Here is a 24,566-nt window from a genome sequence, read left to right as displayed (position 1 = left end):
ATTAATAAACCATTTCTCCCAACTCCGGTTTGACAGTCTCACTGAGGGTGCTGGGAAATAGGCAATCTCCTATGTTGTTGGTGAGAATATAAATTAGTACAGCCTTTATGAGAGACAGCTGGCATCGTCTAGCAAAATATAAAATGTATACCCTTTACCTAATAATTCCACTACTAGGAATTACTAGGAATCTTATAGAAATGTTTGTACATATGCAAAAAGATATCAAAGGTGCTTGCTTCAGCAGTTTGGGTTATAATTAGTAAGTGAAAGCAAGTTAAATAAATAATAAGGAAATGGCTAAATTAAGGGGTAGTCCCACCACAGAATACTATGCAGCCACTAAAAAGGTTGAGACCATTATGTAGACTACAAATCTATTTGTAAAAACATTTCAACATTTTGCCGTGTTCATTTCAGATTTTTAAAAAAGAAATTAGACTTTATAAAGTAAAAAAAAAAAAACCCTCTGTACTCCAGTGAACCTTATTTTGTTCCCTCTGCAGAGGGAACTTGGTGTTTATCATTCTCCTGCATGTTTTCAAAGTTTAAATTGTATTGCACTGTCATTCTTCAACTTGCTTTCTTACTCAACAACTTTTTAAAGATGTTTTCATGTTGACACATGTAGCTATAGTTCATTTTAACTGCTGTATAGTATTCTATTAGATGAATATATCACAATTTATCTATTCTCTCCTTAGTGGACATTTAGGTTATTTCTAACTTTTCGTCATTACAAACAATGATAGAGTGAACAATCTTATACATGTCTCCTTGTGCACATGTGGATAGATTTCAAGAGAGTAAGACAATTTTTATTAATATTTATAATATTTATAGGCTTTAACCAATCAATTCCACTCCTGAAATTTTATGCTATAGAAATACCTAAGCAAGAAGGCAAAGATGTATACAAATGTCTTGAAATATTGTTTGTAATTGTGAAATACTGGAAACATCCTAAATACCCATTGATTCACAATTAAATAAACTCAAGGTATATACAATGCAATGGAAATACTTATGGGTTTCACAAAGGATAAGATGTCCTATATGTTGCTACTAAAGATGTTTAAGATACATTAAGTGTGGAAAAAACCCTGTAATTTAATACACTATAATTATAATTCTTTTAAAGAAAAAAGTCAGTATATATGTAGTAAAGTGATCTGAAAGAACATCACCATCCTGTTAGCAGTGATTATATGTGGAAAATGGGATTAGGGCTCAGCGGGGAAATCCTCCAGTAGTTCTGTCAGATACCTGTGTACACACGTACATATACATGTACACACACGTTCAACACCACCACCAGGACCACATTCTGCCCATCAGGAATTAAACTGCTACTCTGATTTCTCACCTTGCTCAATCTGTTTTCAACCTGTTCCTTATTCCATGGCATACCAAGAGTGGAGTGGTACATATCTGCAGAGAATTTTACACGATAATAAAACTGGCTTAACGTTGGTTTGCTTTTTATTACCACCATATGCTTTCTAAAGAACGTCAGTGACAAAATATTCCTCCTAGCAAGGAGTGCTGCTTGCACAGTCCCCTCCCTTGGTAGCAAATCACTACCAAGTGTGGTTGATGTGGTCATGAGTGCCCATGTGCCATTGGCTGGGCAAGGTGCTGCAAGAGTTTGACAGGCGTGTGATGTCTTTCCTGCCTTTGAAGAGCAGGGGTACCAGACAGGTACTCAGACACTAGAAACCATCAGTCTCTCTGTGGTTCAATTTACTGCCTGTATGACCCGCTTCCCCAAAGCAGCTTCTCTGCCGGCTGCCCTGGATGGGCCCTATCCTCACCCTTCCTAACTTGATGCCCTCAAGCTGCCCTGCACTTGAAGCCTTACCGTTTTTCCTCATCCTGGGAAAGAAAGAGACTCTGACCCTTTGGTCTTACTTTCTCCCATGCCCATATTTGCCTCCCTTTGTCTCCAGTGTCCAGATCACCACTTAACCCTCCTCTTTGCTCCTGAGTGGTACCTGAAAATGCCTTCCCTAAAACCTTGGAAACATACCTGGGGGAACAAAAGTGAAATGGTTGCTCAGAACTGGCTACCTGAAAAACCTATAGCTGGGCAGTCTGAGGCCCCTTTCCTGTGCCCATGGAAGTGGTGTTTCCCCAGCAGTCTTCTCTGGAAAAGAGGTTCACTGGAGAGGGCAGGGCGTTACTCCATCAGCTTTAAAAATAAGCACTCCGTGGAATAGAAAGAAAGAAAAGCCATCCACCCAGCTTAACCTGAGCCTTGTAACAGAGAGGGGAGTGTGTGAGGAGAACAAGAGGGAGATACAATTAATTACCCTTAGAAGCAAAGGTAAAAGTTGAAGATTACGAGACCCATTTACAGGAGGAAATAGACCCATCATTGAGCCTAGAGAATGGAAGGATTGTTTAGGGCCAGAAAAGCGTCTCAATGTTCAGATTTCATTCCTTTTCTGGAGCTTTGGAGAGAGGAAGGTCACAGCTTGGGCTTGGAAGGTACACTTAGCAGTGGGCTCAGACCGGGAGGGGGGCTGCTGTCTTGGGCTCGGTTCTGGGCCCACAGACTGCCCCCTCCCTGAGGGAACAGGAGCTGGAATCCTCTCCAGGAGCCCATGTGGGCTGGCCGGCGCGAAGGGGTAACCCTGTGTGAGGCCCCTGCATTAACATCACAACAGCTGATGTCACAGACCCCGCAGAGCAGCTGGGGCCCCAAATGCAGGGTAACCCTAACCCCAGCAGTGATGGAAACAGATAGAGGGGTGGTGCCCCCCGCACAATGCCTGGCCCCCACCTCACCCCTCCTCCTCCCTGCACTTCCTCAGGAGCCTTTGTCTTCTGGTCTCTTGGGCCTGGAGTCTCTCTCATTCCCAGCAAATATTGTCCATTAAATTCAAAGCTGAGGCCTCCGGGGAAAGGGTCTGGCACTTTTTCTCCTCCCTCCCCTTATCTCCCACTAGCCATTCCCCACCCTCATCTGCCTGGATCAGATGAGACAAGGGGCAAGCTGGTGACGGCTTCACATCTGTCCCTGGTTTGGTTCCCCGCAGAGCCCTCTCTGGACAAGGCCTTGGGCAAGACATTGTCCCGGTCAGTGCTGACTCAGAAGCTGTGGGAAACATTCGGGGGGGGGGGGGATGAGTTGGGTTCAGTTTGGCTTTGACAGCCCACGCCTCTGTACTGGACCCTCTGGTTTGCCATCCCCTCAACCAGGTGGAAGTCTCTGTATTCTTAGAAGTACAGGGTCCTCGTGCCTCCCTCAGTACCTTGAACTGGTTTGGGGAGATCAAGCTTAGGAACGGTGGTTGTACCGGCCTTTAGGTGTGACCTGGGGATCGTGTGAGGGTTCCTGGAAGAGGGGGGCCGCAGGGCTGCAGGTCTTGAAAAATCTCCCTGCCAGAACTCTACGAGGCAGGGAGAGGAGGTAACTGCTCGGAGTCTGGCTTTTCCTCACGGGGAGATCTATACTTCCAGAGGGATTTGGTTATTATTCAGGATTTCAGTCCTGAATCTTCCTTAGACATTGATGAAAGCCATGTACCTTCTAGCCAGAAAAATGAGTGGATGCAAGCCTGCGCGCCTGTACGTGCATTCACACACACACACACACACACACACACACACACACACACTCCAAGGGTTCATGGACCTCTGGTCAAGAACTCCTGAATTCTAAAAGGAGGAATACATTGTGGCAGAGAAGGTCCCAGGTGGAATTCAGGGGCAGATTCTACCCGAAGGACTGGCTCAACTCTGAGCCAGGCAACTGGCTGGCTGATGTGAAGGGCTTGTTCCTCTGTGTCTACACAGGTGCTCGAGGGGCCTCAGTACCATTAAGCCTGTGATGGGCTTGGGGAGTGGAAGCCAGGTGGCAGAGAAGCTGTGGACACTTCTGTCCAATGCTCAGCTACAGCATGTTGTGGAATCTGAGGGGAGGGAGGGAAAGGCCTGAAAGAGTTCGTGTGCTGTGGCTAGGAACTGGCTAGGCATATCGACCACGCATAGGTCATTTACACTTCACAGCACGCCTGTCAATTAGGCACTAGGTTCTGCTTTCACTGAGGATTACGAGATTTAGGGAGTTAATTGTTCAAAGTCATCCAGCTAGTAAGTGGCACAGCAGGAAGTGAAGCCCAGGTCTCTGAGGCACCAAAGCCCAGTTGCAGTAGTCAGACTTGTTAATAACTGAAGAAACTCTCTCCAGCCTATTCCCATGGCTTCCATGCCAGCCTCGGGGCCAAGAAGGCTGGGTGTTGTTACACAGACATTTCGGGCCTTACTCACCATGGTTTCAGATAGGCCTACCAGGTCCCCCACTCTCCTCCCAGCGTACACCAGACTTGTGCCAACTTTTCACTCTCATGTGGTCGGCACCATATTGAATTTAATTCCTTCAAGGCCCAGCTGATGAACATCCTGATTTCCCTGTGCTGTCTTCCCTGACCAGACCCGTTCCTACACCAGACCGTGATGCCTGTCCCTCTCCGCCACCGAGCTCTAAGGCGGGCTCATTTCGCTCCTTCCTCTAGATAATCCCTCCTGGCTCCATCTTACCCAGGAGCCTTTCCACGGCAGGGCTGGTGTTCAAAACACACTGAGCCCCCAGTTGCCTAGCCCAGCTCCCCACAAACCAGGCATGTCAAGGGTTATTCCTCTTGATGATGATGCCAGTGTTAACTGTAGAGACAGGAAAGCCTGGCCCAGTGATTTGGAATGTTTCCAAGGCCACAATTCGACTCCTTGCCTTGTCTGGCAGGCAGGCTTTCTCCTCCCCACCAGGCTTCTGCCTGCTCTAGTCCTCAGTCCGGTTCAAGGGGCGCAATGGCCATCATCCCGATCGCCAACCATGGCTGCAGTGAGCAAAAGGGGCGGGAGAACAAAACACCGTGAGACGACACCGTGGCTTTTGAACAGGTACGTAGGCTGTCTTATTTAATAGCAGTTAAAAGAGGAAAACGTACAGGAGGAATAAACATGCTCTTTCCACGTAAGAGGTTTTCTACTAACCTTGAGGCCCATCTGTATCAGTAGCTTTACTGGTTTTAAAGAAAAAAGTTCCCTTTAGAGTTAAAAATGGACTTTCCTAAATATCCCCCATAAATGTGCAAAATAAAAAGGCCATTTCCAACACATTAGTGAAAAGTAACTGCAAACTCAGGCAAAAGAAAGAAAAACAAAAGAGGCAGTGGAAGCAGCCAGGTGGAGTCTTGGGAGAAGCGAGGCTACGGTGAGGGGGATTTCTGCAGCAGGCCCCAGGGAGTGTGCTCGGAGGCCTCATGGGGAGAGTCATGGGCAATGCCAATCTTGGGGATAAAGGGCCCTGGGCCTGGGATTTGCTGAGCAAGCACTTGTCAGGTGTGCAGGCTGACTTGGAGGCCTGGGAGACAATGAAAATACTGGGAACTTCTCCCTGTAGGCCTGTATATTCCCTTTACCAGTGGGGACTCTCTGTTGTTTCCAATTTCCAGGTCCTGTTCTTCCCCATCCCCAAGAGATTCATGTACAGTCTACTCAAAGGGATTTTGCTATGAGATACGTTAAAACTGTACCAGCTGCCTAAAGTACTACTGAAACCCACTAGGGTCCCGAACCTGACTGTCCCTTCAGGAATATGGACCTGGTTTTCCCAAGAACTCGGCCAACTAGAAGACGGAAAGACCTCCAGGCACCCATGTTCTCGCCTCTTACTGAGGCCTCCAGGGCACTTCTACACCTCTGGGCATTTGAGCCCAGATGTCAGGAGTCTGAAGGGCATGGACACCCATGCTTTGTACAAGTCCTCGCAAGGGCTGGCGCAGCTAGAGGCCTACAGACAAAACTGAAAACTCCTACTTCACCAATTCAAACAGCTTGGACATTGCTGGTCCCTGTTGTTTTACCTTTCTCTGCTCACCAAGAGTGCGTCCCCACAGACAACTCAGTAGCTGCATGTTGGTTTCATTAGGGAAGGCTGAGGCAGATCGAGAGGGAAGAAGGGATCTAGCAAAGGATCCACCCTGTGAGTCTTGGGCTGGAATAAGCTTTCTCTGTAGAGGGACCTCTGTGTGCAAGGGGCAGAGTAACCCCCGTTCCTCCACCCTGTTCACTTTCTCTTCTATAGCACTGTTTCTCCAGGGTACAGGTTTTTTTTTGTTGTTGTTGTTGTTTTTTTTGCGGTACGCGGGCCTTTCACTGCTGTGGCCTCTCCCGTTGCGGAGCACAGGCTCCGGACGCGCAGGCTCAGCAGCCATGGCTCACAGGCCCAGCCGCTCCACGGCATGTGGGATCTTCCCAGACCGGGGCACGAACCCGCGTCCCCTGCATCGGCAGGCGGACTCTCAACCACTGTGCCACCAGGGAAGCCCCAGGGTACAGGTTGGAGACCAGGCCAGCAATGATAACAGTTGAAAAATATTGTGATATGCTTAAGGTTCTCTCCATTCCACTTCAAAGTCTCAGCACGCAAAGCGGAAGAGATCTCGCCGTAAACTGGCATCTAGTGAAGGAGGGTGCTGGGGGCCCTTCTGAAGCAATGGGATTAGTGTGGTCGTTTCTCGTTCTTTTCTAATAAAGTCCAGAGCCTGAGAGATGGTAGTTTGGGTCTCATTCCCATGGACCCCTGTGTTTCCTTGGCTATGGAAGTTCTGGGTAGCAGCACTCATCTCTGAGCCTCGTTCTGAGACCTGGGCAAACTGCCTAGCCCCTAGGATGAGCCTCAGAGGGCTTCTGCAGAGCCCACACGCAGCCTGGTCTCCAGCTTTGAGGAAGCCTGCCTGTCGGTGTGCATATTCCCTTCCTCATGGTTTTTAAGTCGTGATACAATATTTGGTGGGGGTGTGTGAAAAAGGAAGCACTGCCTTCCCTAGAAGCAACTCAGCAGCTGACAAAGGGAGTGAAGAATTCTGTCTGATGAGTCTTTCCTTCCACTAACCCAAGCTGGAAATGACTGTGTGGCTTATTTGTCGTTGTTTGGTGATGCACAATTATACTTTTGCCAGCAGGCTTAGTAGCATCTTCCTGAAATGTCTTAAAGGGCAGATTCCTCTGCCTGACCTCATAGTGAAGCCCTTGCATTAAGTCTCGGGAGCCCATTTGGGACAGAGGACACAGCCTCCAAGCTAGCTGGTCCAGGTTCCTTTGCAAACTCCAGAGCTTGAGGGATAGGATTACAGGCAATCCTTCTCAGATGAAGCCAAAAGATAGCTATGGGGATCTCAAAAGGGGATGGAAGCTTTGGGCTAGAGCAAGAAGAGCTTATCCAGGATATGACTTAGTGAGGGACAGCTGTGCCATGGGTAACAAACCACTAGCCACGGCTGACCCGCTCTACTTCACGGTGACAGTGGTTCCATCCCTAAAGGCATCCAGTCCAGCTACAGCTGTCCCCACAGTTCAGAGTTGATGACATTTCCTTTAAAGATGGTGGCCAGAAAGTTGGCTTTAAAACACAAAGGAATGATTCCAAGGTTTTACCTAAGGGTAAAGTAAGGGCCATTTTCAGGCTTCTGGAATCTGACTATCCCAATGACACTGCTGGAAGAGGCCAAGTCTGAGACTCTCTGTCTATGGAATAACTGTTGACCTATGCCCTGAACCAAGTACCCTGACCCTGAAAGAAGGCAATGAGAGGAATGGGGAAGGGCTGGGGCTCTGATTCCATTTGCACTGGCTTTCAAGATCTCCTCCTGGTGTGGGGCAGCCTATAGTTAGTCATGAGGTCCAATTCTTCCCGCTGCATACTCAGCTCTACCGGGCCCCAGAAAACTTAGAAGTAAAAGCATTGGGTCAGATCTAGGCTAAAAAATGCCATCCTTGCGGGGACTGGAGCGAAGCCGTCATCTTGCCACACAGCATGCTTGTTCACTGGTCAGTGAAAGTCAGTGGACTGAAGAGATGAACCTCCAGAACTGTGTGCTGGTCTTTGATAGACTAAGTAGTAATGTTTTCCAGGCCCTTTCCTTGCATAAAGAAGAATCGGCCTCACCTACACGGTGAATGGGGCACCAAGGAGTGAACAGGATGTACTTTATTATCCTTCTGCCTACTCACCTTACCTCCCAGTGCCAAGTACCCATTTTGTTTGTGTGGTTTCTGAGCCCCAGATCTAAGCTCTAGAGCCACAGATGAAAGGTGGTTTATCATACTGGACCGATGACACCGCCATCTCTAGGAAAATACAGACAGTGTAGTGTGACTTCCCCTGAAGCCTAGCAACAGCTCGTGGACTTGCTTACCCTCGTGCCTCTTTCACTATAGGGAAAGGTTATGCGAATACTGTACATAGGTTATTAAAAAAATACATTTGCTCTCTTTGAAGAAGAATGCACAAATGCAGGGCCAGCCAGTGCTGGGGTCCGGACTCTGGGGCTGCAGCCAGCAGCCTCTGTGGGCCTGAGGCCTGCCTTCATGAGTGGTGGCTGCTGATGAGTCCCCGGAGTTGCTTGGCCACAGTGTCAATCAATTTCTGCTTGTCTCGCTCATTTTTCCGAAATTGTGCAAACATGTTGTTCTTGCGGCTAGTGTCCTTCATCCTAAACAGAGAAGGGAAGAAAGAGAGCAAAGTGTTTGAGGCGGCAATGGTGGCTAGTGTGTCTTAACCACCACCCGGAGTTGAGAGAGTCCAGAACACTTCCCTGTCAGGCGCATGCTCACCTACTACTGTTCACGACGCTGCCCTCCTGGCACCCAAAGGCCTCCCCACTTCAGTCACCTTTGGAGAACAGTCAAGAGCCGGCCATGGCCGATCGCCTCCTCATCCATACCCACCCTACCTACTTCCTTCCCTTCTATACCCCGGTATGCCTCTGTTGTAGGTATCTGGCACCTGCTGCAGCCCTAACGGTCAACAGGACCTTAGAGAATGTCTAAGGTCTTCTCATCACCTCATAAACCTACTAAATCCTGCTGGGACCTTACAGCTGGTATTTGAAAGGTAAAGCAGAACGCTGCTCTTAACTAGCAATTCCGAAAGAACATGAGTAACTGAAAGCCACTGTGCATTTCCAAACCCTACTCTACCTGGTTGGTCTATCCTACCGCTAACAAAACCAAGGGCTTGACTGATCTCTTTTCCTTTGCCTCGGGGTAGGGGCCCAGGGGCAGTGAGGTGGCCAGAGGGCATGGCGCTGAGGAGAGCAGGTGCCAGAAGACTGAGCCAACCGGGGCTTTAGGCAAGGCAAGCCCCTAAGTTCTCAACGGCTGCTATGTCTTCAGATCTTGACCTTTGGAAAACTTTCTAACTGGCTCATGCTAAAACTCCAGGGATGGAATATCCCTAGAGCACAAACCATGGGCAGTTCTGGCCACCAGTTCCACCAGATGGAAAGACCTAACTGGGAAGCATGGATGGAGAAAGTCAAGGCCAGGCTGAGGTCGCCAGAGCAGCCCCCAAGCCCGACTAAGCCATTGTGACAGATCCCAGGAATCTGTTATTCCCCAAAAAGGGCCCAGAGCCCCTGACATCTGTTGGTGATTGTTAACTCTGGCCCCAGCCTCTGCACACTGGACCTCCAGCCCACGGCTAGTTCTAGTGGTAGAGAATTAAGGACACTGCCCAGACTCATTTCTCCTTGGGGTCAGGCTAGGCGGTTCCTCACCACCGTCCCCCAGGAACTTGGCCAGCTCTGACTTCACAGTCCCCTGGCCTGCACGGAGATAGGCTAGGAGAGGGGATGGAAGGAACCTGGCACTGGGGAGTAAACTGCTTTCAGGCAGACTTCCCAGGGCCTTTGGCCAATCCTGGCCCATGTTTTTTTTTTCTGTGGGGTGGCCATGTGCAGAGGGACAGACTAGAGGCCAGTCAAAAGGCCAGAGAGCCCATAAGGACATTTATATCCATATGGTAGGGAGGTTCTAATGAGCACCATTGCTTTATGGCTCTGGCTGACAGTGACAGCCACAAACGAATTGAGACTTCTCTCTCTGACCTAAGCTTTAGGGCCGTCAGCCTGGAATTACTCATCAAGCACGCTTAGACACTGTGAATAAGGTACAACCACCCACATGTGGAGGCCTGTGCTTGGACGGGAGGAAGAAGGAGAGATGACAGAGGTTTAGAGGTTTAGGTTGTAAAGAAAGCACAAAGGTCCCCAAGGCTATGATGATTATTGTATTTGGTCCCTTAAACATGAACTGCACAATTATGTTTGTGGAACTGGCTTGATTTAGTATTATTTATCCCAGAGAACAGCTCCTTTACCTTTTCTGGATATACCATAAATCTAAATAAAACCAACACAAAGCAAAACAGAAAGAAACGATAAGGGAATAAAAACACTTCCTACCTTTATAAGACATTTCATTTAACATCCTATGTGATCATTAGTTTCATGACTCCTCAAAGCAGCCCAGAGATAGGCAGCCAGAGCCGGCTTTCAGCTCCCATAGGGAAGTTCCAGAAGTAAGGGAGGAGAAAGGGAAAAAGAGGGTGGTCTCCAGGCCCCAGAGGCCAGGATGTTTTAGCCATGAAGACCTGGAGTTGGGATTACTTGAAAGAGAAACTCAGGTGCCCTGAGGGCTGATGGTGGCCTGCTGGTTTGTACCCTGGAACGCTCTAAAACCAAAGGAGAGCCCTCCCCACGCCCCACTGCATTCTGTAAGCCTAGGATCTGGGTCTACTTTGGCTACGGCCACCTCTCAGTGACCAGGGGCCTCTTCTCTTTCCTGAAATGTCCTCGTCAGGTCTTTGGGTCTTTCCATGTCTCACCCTGCTAAGAAGTGTCAGGTTGAAAAGGAGAGAGTGTCAAGGGGAAAGCAGGAATGGGTCAGGTAAAGGGACTGATTCCTATGAGGCTGGGAAATACAGATTTTAGTGACCTGGGTGGCCTTTGGCCCTGTTGTGTTTGGAAGGGAGGTTTTAAACCCTGCTGATCGCTTGGGCTAAGCACATGGCTCTATTACTGGCTAGGCCTCCAGAATGCTCCCGAGAGGCTGATTATTTTAGCCTATTGTTGATGCACAGGAAGTAGATGAGCAGTACTTCTTGGATCTAGAGATTCTCAGGAACAGAGGAGTAAAGGACGGTGGAGAGGCAACGGGCCAAAGGGAATCCTAGAGCCCGTTTAGACACATAATGAATATGACATCTAAGCACCAACGCAAAAGCCATTTCAGCTGGGTACTGAGAACTCTGGGATGAGGCCTTGCCTCTAGTAAAGGGTCTTCGACGGGAGATCTTAAAGCCATGGGCCTCACCACTGGGAGGGAGGGGAGACTGCTGAGGAGCTCCCGTGTGTCAGGGCTAGGCCCTGGACTAGCAAGGGTTTTGCGTGTGCCAGGAAGCTGGCTGGGAACAACCCTTCACCTGGCACCGATGGGGGAAAATCCCTGTTACCACTCCCAGCCCCAAAGGAACTGGTAAGCCAAGGGTCACTCTAAGGACCAAGGAGAGAGGAGGCGGCCAGCCAGTTGGCACCAGACTGGTTTAGTAGATTAGTATGTCAGGGTGGGGACAACTCACAGGGTAGGGATATTAGTGTAGTCATTAGTGTCAACGAAAGAGACCGGAAGGACTTGCCTCAAAGCGATGGAAAAGGCCCAAGTGAATAATATACTTACTCTCTAGATATCCTAGGGAAGAAGGTCATTGGGAGAGAGAACCATGGGAAACAAAGTCAAAATGGAAACATCAGTCTCTGTCTTGACCTGGAGAAAGTCAACTCTGGGCTCTTAGTTTCTTGGCTCCAAACACACACCTCTGCCCCTCCCCTTCTCTCCCCTGTCATATTGCACAGTAGGAAGGTACACCTCAGCCTCTGCTTCTGTCTAAGGCTCCACTCTGGCCTCCTGGACTCTGATCCTTGCCTTGCTAGGATTTGAGGCCTGCTTGGCTGGCTATATCCGTAGACTTGCTACACTGTCGAGGTGCAAGGCACTCTCCTAGGAAGCTGCTAAGAAGCCAGCGGTTATCTAGTTTGATGACAAGAAAAAGCTTCCCTTTTACATGGGTCTTAGTCTCTGGTCTGCCAGCTCTCAACCAGGTAAGCTAAAGCCAGAGCCAGGCTACAATGAATAGCAGATTCCAGCATCTGGGTGACTTATTGGTTAGTGAGATGCTCCGGACCTGGCTAACTCAATCTCAGTGGAAGCATCTCTCCGTCAGAGATGCTACAGCCCTGTAGCAGGACTTCTGCGGGCCAGTGACTGCCTAAGGCAAGAATGAGGCACCTCCAACACAGCTTTCTTGGGACAGTCAGCACAGTAAAGCTCAGTCTGGCAGGGGCGGGGCTTGGAGGGGCAGGTGAAGGTTTCAGTAATTTCAGGAGCTTCTCTGCTAGGAACCAGAAGCCGTCTGTTCTGTGGGGCTGTCCTCTACCCATCATCATACTCTAGATGGCTGGGGCCAGGCTCACTCTGTTCACAGGCTGAACTGAGCCCCAAACTAAGGCATCTTCCTTTCTCCTCTTGTCATCTCTAGGTAAGCTCTGAGGTAATGTCAGAGCCCAGTTGACCCATACTTGCCCTAGCTTGTCAAGGCTCAGGAATTAAGAGGCCACAAGAGGAAGACTGGCCTGCCAAATCCAATGATGGAGACTGCCGAGAGCACCTATGGAGACTTTAAGAATGGGGCCTCTTTGCGGTCTTTTCAAGGTATTGGCAAAGAGAAAATTATCCTCTATACCAACCCGCCATCCCCATTTCCCCACCCCCCAACACAGACCACTGGATGGGTACTCACTTCTCAAGCAGGGTCAGAGCTGTCACAGGGTTTACCCGGAGGTACTTGCAGGTGGGCTGACCATAGTCAGCAAGGTAGGTTGACCAATCCCACTGGAGGAAGAGATCTAAAAGCTGTAAAATATCATCAGACAGATAAGACAAATCAGGATCTCAGAAACCCCTCACATCCTTCACTACCATCTACAGTAGACTTGAAGAATAAAATTTAAAACATAGTAAGAGAAAGAATGGCTACAGACTGTATTGCAATTAAGAAAATAAATGAGTAATCACTATAGGCAGAGTCATCTCTTCCATAAGCACTGTAATGTTGCTAAGAGTACACGCTGCTAGCAGACAGCTCTCAGAGGCAGGCCTGTGATGAAACTAACATCGGACTGAATCAAAACACAAGACTATCCTAATAATCACTCATTTGCTTAATAAATACTTGTGAAATGCCTTCCATGTGCCAAGCACCATTCTAGGAGCTCAGAATTCAACAATGAACAAATAAAGGTGGATGTGTCCAGTGCCACATATGCAACTCTATGAGCTTTCAGGTTGGAAGGTCTGGGTTCAAGTACGAGTTTCAGGACTTGCTGCGTTGACTTTGCCCAAATTACTCCGTTGATATAGACACATGCACATGCCAGAAACAAACCAGACACACAGACAACACAGAAACACTGAACCAAGGCATAAATGGGCCATGCAATATTTACATGAGGCAATATATTACACCTATGTGGACACTGGCTGAACAGATGGAAACCTGTTAACTAAATACATTTTGTCAAAGGCTTTCTTTCCCAGCCAGCTTTAGCCGCAGGTATCACTCTAATAAATATTTTAAAATTGTAACTGAATAAAGCTAAAAAAGAAAAATGAAATCAGTGCCTTTCAAAGGCAAGGGTGATGAAAGGGAAGGTGCTAGCTCCCCTCTATAAACTTCTAGAGGGGTCACCATCCCAGACTCACATCATTACATAGAAGAAGGGCCTTCAAGCTGGCTTTCTAGCAATGAGATACATATAAGTGCTTTTGGACTCAAGACATTTCTTTACTTCTCCCTTTCCAAGAGATAACAGTTGATGAAGATTGTAGATGGCTATCACTCTGTGCAGAACAAAGAGAGGCCTAGAGTCAATCCAATGCCAGAGCCTGGGCTCTTAGGCACACCTTCTTCCCTTGTCTGTCTTCACTGCCCAGCTGGGTAAATGGGCAGTGTGGGCCTTGCCCTACTTGGCCAAGCTTCCTCTTCTATCCACTCTCTTAGAATGGCTGTTATGAACTTCCTCAGACAGGATGGGAATTGGCTGAAGTCCCCCAAATTTTGCTAAAACAGAGAAAAGCCCCTACACCCTCAGCCAGGAAAGGGATGCTAAAGATGAGAGGAGAGGGGGAGAGAGACAGACACGTCGGTTGGCCTGGGTCAGCACGGCCCCAAAAGGCCCTCTCAGGTCTCTTTTAGGTCACGCCTATGTTAGTTGGCAAGTAAAAGGGCTTCTACCACTTCCTTTTGCTGTCCCCAGGCCTTGCAGGGCTCTCCTTTAGAAGAAATATTTCCTTGACTTCCTATTCTAATCTTAGTATTTCTATCCTATGGTGTCCAAAGACCCGTCAAGACAGTTTCTCCTAGGGAGCGTGACAGACACTTGGAGTGTCCCTTGTTCTAAAGGTTGTCTACAAATATGATTACGCTTTTCCTCCAAATCCCAAGGAAAAAACTATGAAAAAGATAGCATTTTCTTAATTAAATTTTTTTCTCAGAAAATTTAAAAAACCTTTTACTGTTTGCATGCTAGGGAGCTAACAAAAGAAAGGTGAAAGAAAAACAAATAAGTTTAATTGGAAAAACATGATTTCTTAAAGCTATTTCAGGTATTACTTTTCAGATGTGGACATATATATGCATTTAATAAAACTACCTTCTCTACTATCGAATTCCTAATTTCAGTGATGGAATTAATGGTATCAGTATTTTCTGATTTACTGAAAAGAACACCATGTCTTTTGGGGCCGATGAAGCCTGGGTAAATCACCAGTGGGGTGTGGAGGGCAGTTCATTACTCAGCTCTAAGTTTTCTATTTTTAAATTCTTGCTAAAGTCTCTCAATGCCAGTACTGAGACTAAGAGCTCTGGGATGACAAGCTACCTAATTTATCCCACTCCAGGCATGGAAGCTACACAAACTCTATTAAGCTCAACCAGTATGAGCCTGTAGCTCACACTCTGCGTCTGTGCTGCTTTCTACAGTTCTTTTCAGTGGTCTGTACCTAGGTCTGATGGCCTCCTCTGAGACAGATGGACACATACTAGAGTCTGGGTGGGACTTAACTAAGTTAACTGCCTTGGGGTGCAGTTCTACTGGATTCCTTAGAAACAGTGTTAGAATAAGAGAACAAGAAAACTGGCAGGCCTGTTTATCAATACAGCACTTTGGTCTCCAGACTGTGACTTTCAGAGGTGAACCAGGCCCTCTCAGCCTAGTTCTCTGCATGCAATGGCCTTGTTAAATCTCAATAAAGTCTCTCTCAAGGATGCAGAACATTCAGTCATCACTAACGATCACATTCTTTTTTATTTTTAAAATTTGTCATTTGGAAATAATTTTCAATTTATCAGAAAGTTCTAAGAATAGATGTAGTATAAGGAGCACCATATACCCTCCTCCCAGATCCATCCATTGTCAACATTTTACCCCATACGCTCCATCATTTGTGTTCTCTCTCTCTTTCTTTGCACACACGGTGTCTCTTTTTGGAGTCTCTTGAGAGTAAATTACATATATCATGACCCTTTATCCCCAAATATTTCAGTGTTCCTAAGAATTAGGGCTATTCTCATACATAATCACGGTATGGTTTTTAACTTTAATAAATTTAATATTGATACTGTCCATACCCTAAGTTTATAAGTTGACCCAATAAAATCCTGCATAGCCTTTTTGTTTATTTAGGATTAGGTATTACATTTAGTTATCTACTGAGCCTACTTTAATCTGGACTATTTCCACAGTCTGTCTCTTTCTTATATGATATTGACATTTTTGAAGGATGTCAACTCTTCAAAAGTTCCCTGTCTCCTTTTTCCCCCCTTAGTTTTGGTTTTTCTAATGCTTATAATAAGATATAAGACATGCATTTCGGGCCGGAATATCACATGTGATGTTATGTCCTCCTCAGGGCATCACATCTGGAGGTATACAATATACAGTGTTCATTTGTCTCTCATTGGTGATATTAATTTGGATCACCCAGTCAAGACGTTGTCTGATTTCTCTACCGTCTAGGTATTATATTTTCTTTTGCAACTAGGAAGCAATTGAGGAGGCAATTTAAGACCATGTGAATATACTGCTCCTGGTTAAAATTTCCCCTTAGATTTAGCATCTATTGAGGATTCTTCTTCGCTTTGGTCTTTACTATGATGGTCTCACACTGATGACATTCCAATTCTATCCTTCCCTCCACGTTTATCAGTTGTCACTCAGCATTCTACCATAAGCAAGTGCTCTCTCCTTCTCCCCCATTAATTTATCTATTTTATTATGGGTATGGATTCATGGGTTTCCATTTTTTCAATGGTTTATATTCATTACTATACCTAATTACTTTGATGCTCCAATTGTCCCAGGTTTGGCAAGTGGGAGATCTGTCAAGCTGCAGCCTGTGTCCTTGTGACATGCCCCCATGATTTTTTTTTTCAGGACTTCCTTACTTTCTGGCATAATAAGGTGTTGCAGGTTCATCTTGTATCTACCATGCCCAGCTCTGAAATCAGCCATTTCTCTGAACAGCCCTGGTTTCTTTTAGTGGGAAGGTTATTAGAGATCAAGATTTGGGTGCTAGGTGTGCTCATTGCTACTTGGGGACAATCTATGGGGAGTTAAGCCCTCTCAGCGGACAGAGCTAGGAAATATATGCATATAATCCACATATACACACGCATACATATACATACGTACATCCATGTGTACTTATATAAGCACGTATGCACACACATTTTAGAGATCATGAGTTTACACCAATACCTCCAATTCTAATCATTCTCACAGAGTTCTTTTTTGCCTTCCTCTATCCCACATATGCTTTCTTCCACAGTGAGAATCCTGGCTCTCAATGACATCATCTCATTCACTAATTTGCTTAATCCTATAATATATCTAAAATCAGTTCAGAATTGTTTGTATATACCACTACAAAAACAAAAAAGCCTGCTAAAAAGAGTTTGAGATTTGTTTGCAATTTCCTCTCCCAACTTGAGTGTGTATCATCAAAGCCTATGCTCGTAAGCCACTTGGATTAGTCCTTTTTAAATTTTCCCTTCAGTTTGGTTATGGTATTCATCTAAATACAACTGGGTTCATTTGTTTCCATTTGCTTTTAGTTTTAGGCTCCTCCCTCCCATCCTTCTTAATTTTTTACATATGTAGGACATTAACATGCTTCCAAAAGTCAAAACAATACAAAAACGTTAACTCAGAAAAGTGTCACTCTTTCCTTTGTTGTATCCCTTTCACCCCAATTCCTACCATGCCTTATAGGTACCCAACTCCATTGTTTTTGGATATGTCCTTCCTATGTTTCTATTTGTAAAGATATGCAGATACACGTATGCTTTCTTCTTCCCTCCTCTTTCTTTCACAGAAAGTAGCATACTATATATGCATTTTAAGGCATCTTACTTCTTGATGTTTGTAAGTAGGTGGTGGATGGAGAAGAAGAAAAAAGAGGAGCATCAAAGGTGGGACACTGAACTTAAGATCACTATTCCTCAAACTTTATTGAGTATCACTTTTGCAGTTTTTACCACATCCTCATGCCACATGTGTTATTATTAACTTAACATTTTTGTTTGTATTGATTCATATTTTGGTCATAAAAATTTTGTAAACAATACTTTACATCATTTTCACAAATGGGAAACCATTCATACTTGTCAGAAATAGAAGATAACTCAAATACTAGCACCACAATGAGACGTTCCCTTTGGCATCACAAAGACTATAACATGATTTAGTGTTTAATGGTTATTATTTTGAAATAATTTTAGACTTACATACAGGTTGCAAAAATAGTTTAGACAGTTCCTCTATACCCTTCACCCAGCTTCTCTAATGTTCACATATTATATTACAATGATCAGAACCAAGAAATCAACATTGGTACAATACTATTAACTAAACTATGATTTCATTCCATTTTCACCAGATTTTCTACTAATGTCCTTTTTCTGATCCAATCCAGTATCCCCCATTTCATTTAATCATCATGCCTCCTGAGACTCTTCCAATGTGTTATAGTTCCTCATTCTTATTTTTCAAGACCTTGATACTTACACTTTACTTTCAGTCATTTAATTTTTTTTTTTTTTTTTTTTTGTCTGTGCCACACAGCATGCAGGATCTTAGTTCTCCGACCAGGGATCAAACCTGTGTTCCTTGCAGTGGAAGTGTGAAGTCTTAACCACTGGGCCGCTGCAGAAGTCCCCAGTCATTTATTTTGCAGAATGTCCCTTAATTTGGGTCTGCCCAATATTTGTTTATGGTTAGATTGAGGCAGTAGTTCTCAACGAGGGGAGATCTTGCCTCCCATAGGACATCTGACAATGTCTGAGACATTTTGGGTTGTAACAAGGCTGGGTGATGGTAGTGGAGGTGATGCTCCTGGCATCGAGTCAGTAGAAGCCAGGAATGCTGCTAAACATCCTACAGCGCTCAAGACAGCCCCACAACAAAGAATTACCAGCCCCAAATGTCAGTAGTGTTGAGGTTAAGAAACTCTGGATTGAGGTTATGCATTTTTTTTTTTTTTGCAAAAATATTGTAGAAAAGGAGTGATACTGCCCCTTTCTCAGTGCATCATATCAGGTATATATGATGCCCACATACATATCTCATTATTGATCATTTGGTTAAGGTGGTGAGTTTCTCTACTGCAAAGTTATTACTTTTACCTTTGTAAATAATTAATACATTTCCTATGGGAGATATACTTTAATACTATGCAAATATCCTGTTTCTCCTCAAATTTTTGTCCACTAACTTTAACATCCATTGGTGGATCCTGCCTACAACAATATTTATTATTAATATTGATAATATTAATAATTTTAATATATGTAGTTATTAAATGGAATTCTCCTGTGAGGAAAAGTGCTGTCCCTTTTCCTCCATTTATTTATTTGTCCAATTATTTATATCAGCATGACCTCACAGGTATTTATTTTATTTCGTGGGTTATAATCTAATACAATCATTATTCATGTTATTGTTCAACTTATTCTGGCTTTGGCCATTAGGGACGCCTTCAGACTGGCTTTCCTGTGTATTTTCCACCTGTCCCTATCCTTTCTTGAACAATTCCTTACTTGCTGGCACTATAAAATGTTCCAAGCTCATCTTGCACTTTCCCTGCCCTTGCTTTGGAACCAGTTACTTCTCCAAGGAGCTCTATCTAGTTCCTTGTTTTGGGGAATGGTTTTTAGAAACCAAGATCTGAGCACTTAGCATGCTCAGTTCTACTGAGGTGTTATTGCCTCTAGGCCCTCTCAGTGGACAGAGCTAAGAAACATATGTATGTTTATTAACACATCTATATCTTTTGTGAATATATTTTAAAGTCATGAGTTCATATTTGATGTCTATGATTCCAGGCAAACACCTGAGGATTCATTCTCTCCTTCCCTCTTTCCTTATTTATCACTTCTTTCTCTGACAATGAGAAACCTGGCTCTCATTATATTTTACTTATTGGTTCAGTCCTAGTGCAGTATAAAGTAGTTTCAGAATTGCTAATCCACACCCATGTGAGAAAAACAAGTTTACTAACTAGAGTATAGTATTTTCATACAGTTCTTTTTTGTCTTTAGCCTTACAGTTGCCAGTCAGAATACTGGTTTTAATTTTTTTAATTTTTAAAATTAATTAATTACTTAATAGCTTTATTGGAATACACTTGCTTTACAATGGTGTGTTAGTTTCTGCTGTATAACAAAGTGAATCAGCTATACATGTACATATATCCCCGTATCTCCTCCCTCTGGCGTTTCCCTCCCACCGTCCCTATCCCACCCCTCTAGGTGGTCACAAAGCACCGAGCTGATCTCCCTGGGCTATGCGGCTGCTTCCCACTAGCTATCTGTTTTACGTTTGGTAGTGTATATATGTCCATGCCACTCTCTCACTTCATCCCAGCTTACCCCTCCCCCTCTCCGTGTCCTCAAGTCCATTCTCTATGTCTGGGTCTATATTCCTGTCCTGCCCCCAGGATCCTCAGAACAATTTTTTCCTTTAAGATTCCATATATGTGTTAGCATACAGTATTTGTTCTTCTCTTTCTGACTTACTTCACTCTGTATGCCAGTCTCTAGGTCCATCCACCTCACGACAAATAATTCAATTTTGTTTCTTTTTATGGCTGAGTAATATTCCATTGTATATATGTGTCACATCTTCTTTATCCATTCATCTGTCGATGGACACTTAGGTTGCTTCCATGTCCTGGCTATTGGAAATAGAGCTGCATTGTGGTATATGACTCTTTTTGAATTATGGTTTTCTCAGGGTATATGCCCAGTAGTGGGATTGCTGGGTTGTATGGCAGTTCTATTGTTAGCTTTTTGAGGAACCTCCATACTGTTCTCCATAGTGGCTGTATCAATTTACATTCCCACCAACAGTGCAAGAGGGTTCCCTTTTCTCCACACCTCTCCAGCATTTGTTGTTTGTAGATTTTCTGATTATGCCCATTCTGACCGGTGTGAGGTGATACCTGTAGTTTTGAGTTGCATTTCTCTAATGATCAGTGATGCTGAGCAGCTTTTCATGTGCTTCTTGACCATCTGTATATCTTCTTTGAAAAAATGTCTACTTAGGTCTTCTGCCCATTTCTTGATTGAGTTGTCTGTTTTTTTGATATTGAGCTGCATGACCTGTTTATATATTTTGGAGATTAATCCTTTGCCCACTGATTCGTTCGCAAATATTTTCTCCCATTCTAAGGTTTGTCTTTTCATCTTGTTTGTGGTTTCCTTTGCTTTGCAAAAGCTTTTAAGTTTCATTAGGTCCCATTTGTTTATTTTTGTTTTTATTTCCATTACTCTAGGAGGTGGATCAAAAAGGATCCTGCTGTGATTTATGTCAAAGAGAGTTCTTCCTATGTTTTCCTCTAAGAGTATTATAGTGCCCAGTCTTCCATTTAGGTGTCTAATCCATTTTGAGTTTATTTTTGTGTATGGTGTTAGGGAGGGTTCTAGTTTCATTCTTTTACATGTAGCTGTCCAGTTTTCTCATCACCAGATATTGAAGAGACTGTCTTTTCTCCATTGTATACCCTTGCCTACTTTGTCATGTATGAGTTGACGACAGGTGCATGGGTTTATCTCTGGGCTTTCTATCCTGTTTCATTGATCTATATTTCTGTTTTGGGGCCAGTACCATACTGTCTTGATTACTGTAGCTTTGTAGTATAGTCTGAAGTCAGGGCGTCTGATTCCTCCAGCTCCGTTTTTTTCCCTCAAGACTGCTTTGGCTATTTGGGATCTTTAGGGTCCCCATACAAATTTTAAGATTTTTTGTTGTAGTTCTGTAAAAAATGCCATTGGTCATTTGATAGGGATTGCTTTGAATCTGTAGATTGCTTTGGGTTGTATAGTCATTTTCACAGTATTGATTCTTCCAATCCAAGAACATGGTATATCTCTCCATCTCTTGGTATCATCTTTAATTTCTTTCATCAGCATCTTATAGTTTTCTGCATACAGGTCTTTTGTCTCCTTAGGTAGGTTTATTCCTAGGTATTTTATTCCTTCTGTTGCAGTGGTAAATGGCAGTGTTTCCTTAATTTCTCTTTCAGGTTTTTCATCATTAGTGTATAGGAATGCAAGAGATTTCTGCGCATTAATTTTGTATACTGCTTCTTTACCAAATTCATTGATTAGCTCTAGTAGTTTTCTGGAGGCATCTTTAGGATTCTCTATGTAGAGTATAGAGATGTTATCTGCAAATAGTGACAGTTTTACTTCTTCTTTTCCAATTTGTATTCCTTTATTTCTTTTTCTTCTCTGAATGCTGTGGCTAGGACTTCCAAATCTATGTTGAATAATAGTGGTGAGAGTGGACATCCTTGTCTTCTTCCTGATCTTAGAGGAAATGCTTTCAGTTTTTCACCATTGAGAATGATGTTGGCTGTGGGTTTGTCGTATATGGCCTCTATTATGTTGAGGTAGGTTCACTCTATGCCCACTTTCTGGAGAGTGTTTTCATAAATTGGTGTTGAATTTTGTCAAAAGCTTTTTCTTCATCTATTGAGAAGATCATATGGTTTTAATTCTTCAGTTTGTTAATATGGTGTATCACATTGATTGATTTGTGTATATTGAAGAATCCTTGCATACATGGGATAAATCCCACTTGATCATGGTGTATGATCCTTTTAATGTGTTGTTGGATTCTGTTTCCTAGTATTATATTGAGGATTTTTCCATCTATACTCATCAGTGATATTGGTCTGTAATTTTCTTTTTTTGTAGTATCTTTGTCTGATTTTGGTATCAGGGTGATGGTAGCCTCATAGAATGAGATTGGGAGTGTCCCTTCCTCTGCAATTTTTTGGAAGAGTTTGAGAAGAATGGGTGTTAGCTCTTCTCTAAACGTTTGATAGAATTCACCTGTGAAGCCATCTGGTCCTGGACTTTTTTTTGTTGGAAGATTTTTAATCACAGTTTCAATTTCATTACTTGTGATTGGTTTGTTCATATTTTCTATTTCTTCCTGGTCCAGTCTTGGAAGGTTATACCTTTCTAAGAATTTGTCCATTTCTTACAGGTTGTCCATTTTATTGGCATAGAGTTGCTTGTAGTAGTCTCTTAGGATGCTCTGTATTTCTGCGGTGTCTGTTGTAACTTCTCCTTTTTCATTTCTAATTTTATTGATTTGAGTCCTCTCCCTCTTTTTCATGATGAGTCTGGCTAATGTTTTATCAATTTTGTTTATCTTCTCAAAGAACCAGCTTTTAGTTTTACTGATCTTTGCCATTGTTTTCTTTTTTTCTATTTCATTTATTTCTGCTCTGATCTTTATGACTTCTTTTCTTCTACTAACTTTCGGTTTTGTTTGTTCTTCTTTCTCTAGTTCTTTTAGGTGTAAGTTTAGATTGTTTATTTGAGATTTTTCTTGTTTCTTCAAGTAGGCTTGTGTTGCTATAAACTTCCCTCTTAGAACTGCTTTTGCTGCATCCCATAGGTTTTGGATCATTGTGTTTTTGTTGTAATTTGTCTCTAGGTATTTCTTGATTTCCTCTTTGATTTCTTCAGTGATCTCTTGGTTATTCAGTACCATATTGTTTAGCCTCCATGTGTTTGTGTTTTTTACGTTTTTTTCTCCTGTAATTGATTTCTAATCTCATAGCGTTGTGGTCAGAAAAGATGCATGATATGATTTCAATTTTCTTAAATTTAATGATGATTGATTGGTGACACAAGATGTGATCTATCTTGGAGAATGTTCTGTGTACACTTGAGAAGAAAGTGTAATCTGCTGGTTTTGGATGGAATGCCCTATAAATAGCAATTAAGTCCATCTTGTTTAACATGTCATTTAAAGCTTGTGTTTCCTTATTTTCATTTTGGATGATCTGCCCATTGGTGTAAATGAGGTGTTAAAGTCCCCCACTATTACTGTGTTACTGTCAATTTCCTTTTTTATAGCTGTTAGCAGTTGCCTTATGTATTGAGGTGCTCCTACATTGGGTGCATATATATTTATAATTGTTATATCTTCTTCTTGGATTGATCCCTTGATCATTTTGTAGTGTCCTTACTTGCCTCTTATAACATTCTTATTTTAAAGTCTATTTTATCTGATATGAGTATTGCTACTCCAGCTTTCTTTTGATTTCCATTTGCATGGAATATCTTTTTCTATCCCCTCACTTTCAGTCTGTATGTGTCCCTAGGTCTGAAGTGGGTCTCTTGTAGACAGCATATATATGGGTCTTGTTTTTGTATCCATTCAGGGAGCCTGTGTCTTTTGGTTGGAGTATTTAATCCATTCACGTTTAAGGTAATTATCCATATGTATGTTCCTACTACCATTTTCTTAATTGTTATGAGTTTGTTTTTGTAGGTCCTTTTCTCCTCTTGTGTTTCCCACTTAGAGTACTTCTTTTAGCATTTGTTGTAGACCTGGTTTGGTGGTGCTGAATTCTCTTAGCTTTTGATTGTCTGTAAAGCTTTTGATTTCTCCATCGAATCTGAATGAGATCCTTGCCGGGTAGAGTAATCTTAGTTGTAGGTTCTTCCCTTTCATCATTTTAAATATATCATGCCACTCCCTTCTGACTTGTAGTGTTTCTGCTGAGAAATCAGCTGTTAACCTTATAGGAGTTCCTTTGTATGTTGTCATTTTTCCCTTGTTGCTTTCAATAATTTTTCTTTGTCTTTAATTTTTGTCAGTTTGATTACTATGTGTCTCAGTGTGTTTCTCCTTGGGTTTATCCTGCCTGGGACTCTCTGCACTTCCTAGACTTGGGTGGCTATTTCCCTTCCTACGTTAGGGAAATTGTCAACTATAATCTCTTCAAATAATTTCTCGGGTCTTTTCTCTCTCTCTTCTCCTTCTGGGACCCCTATAATGCGAATGTTGTTGTGTTTAATGTTGTCCCAGAGGTCTCTTATGCTGTGTTCATTTCTTTTCATTCTTTTTTCTTTATTCTGTTCCGTGGCAGTGAATTCCACCATTCTGTCTTCCAGGTCACTTATCGTTCTTCTGCCTCAGTTATTCTGCTATTGATTCCTTCTAGTATATTTTTCATTTCAGTTATTGTATTGTTCATCTCAGTTTGTTTGTTCTTTAATTCTTCTAGGTGTTTGTTCTTTAATTGTTCTAGGTCTTTGTTAAAGATTTCTTGCATCTTCTCGATCTTTGCCTCCA

The 24,566-nt window shown here is 43.5% G+C and overlaps 1 protein-coding gene across 7 annotated transcripts in view; it reads right to left on the bottom strand.

Moving 5' to 3' along the window:
• Nucleotides 1-4,891: 4,891 nt before the first annotated feature.
• The window catches only part of EXOC6B (exocyst complex component 6B), a 710,711-nt gene continuing 691,036 nt past the window's right edge, over nucleotides 4,892-24,566 (bottom strand). For 6 of the 7 annotated variants that reach the window (XM_033838288.2, XM_073791255.1, XM_033838286.2 and 3 more), the window contains 2 exons: nucleotides 12,647-12,759; nucleotides 4,892-8,501 (listed from right to left, as the gene is read on the bottom strand). In XM_033838288.2, the coding sequence (XP_033694179.1) occupies nucleotides 8,375-8,501; nucleotides 12,647-12,759 (240 nt within the window). In that variant the 3' untranslated portion in view covers nucleotides 4,892-8,374. Of the gene's footprint in view, nucleotides 8,502-12,646; nucleotides 12,760-24,566 lie in introns of those variants that run through there. The other variant, XM_033838291.2, reaches the window with a different exon arrangement.

Source organism: Tursiops truncatus, chromosome 14, assembly GCF_011762595.2.
Source record: "Tursiops truncatus isolate mTurTru1 chromosome 14, mTurTru1.mat.Y, whole genome shotgun sequence".
Taxonomy (NCBI): domain Eukaryota; kingdom Metazoa; phylum Chordata; class Mammalia; order Artiodactyla; family Delphinidae; genus Tursiops; species Tursiops truncatus.
The sequence above is the reverse complement of the archived record's forward strand: the minus strand, read 5'-3'. Positions and strand labels throughout refer to the sequence as shown.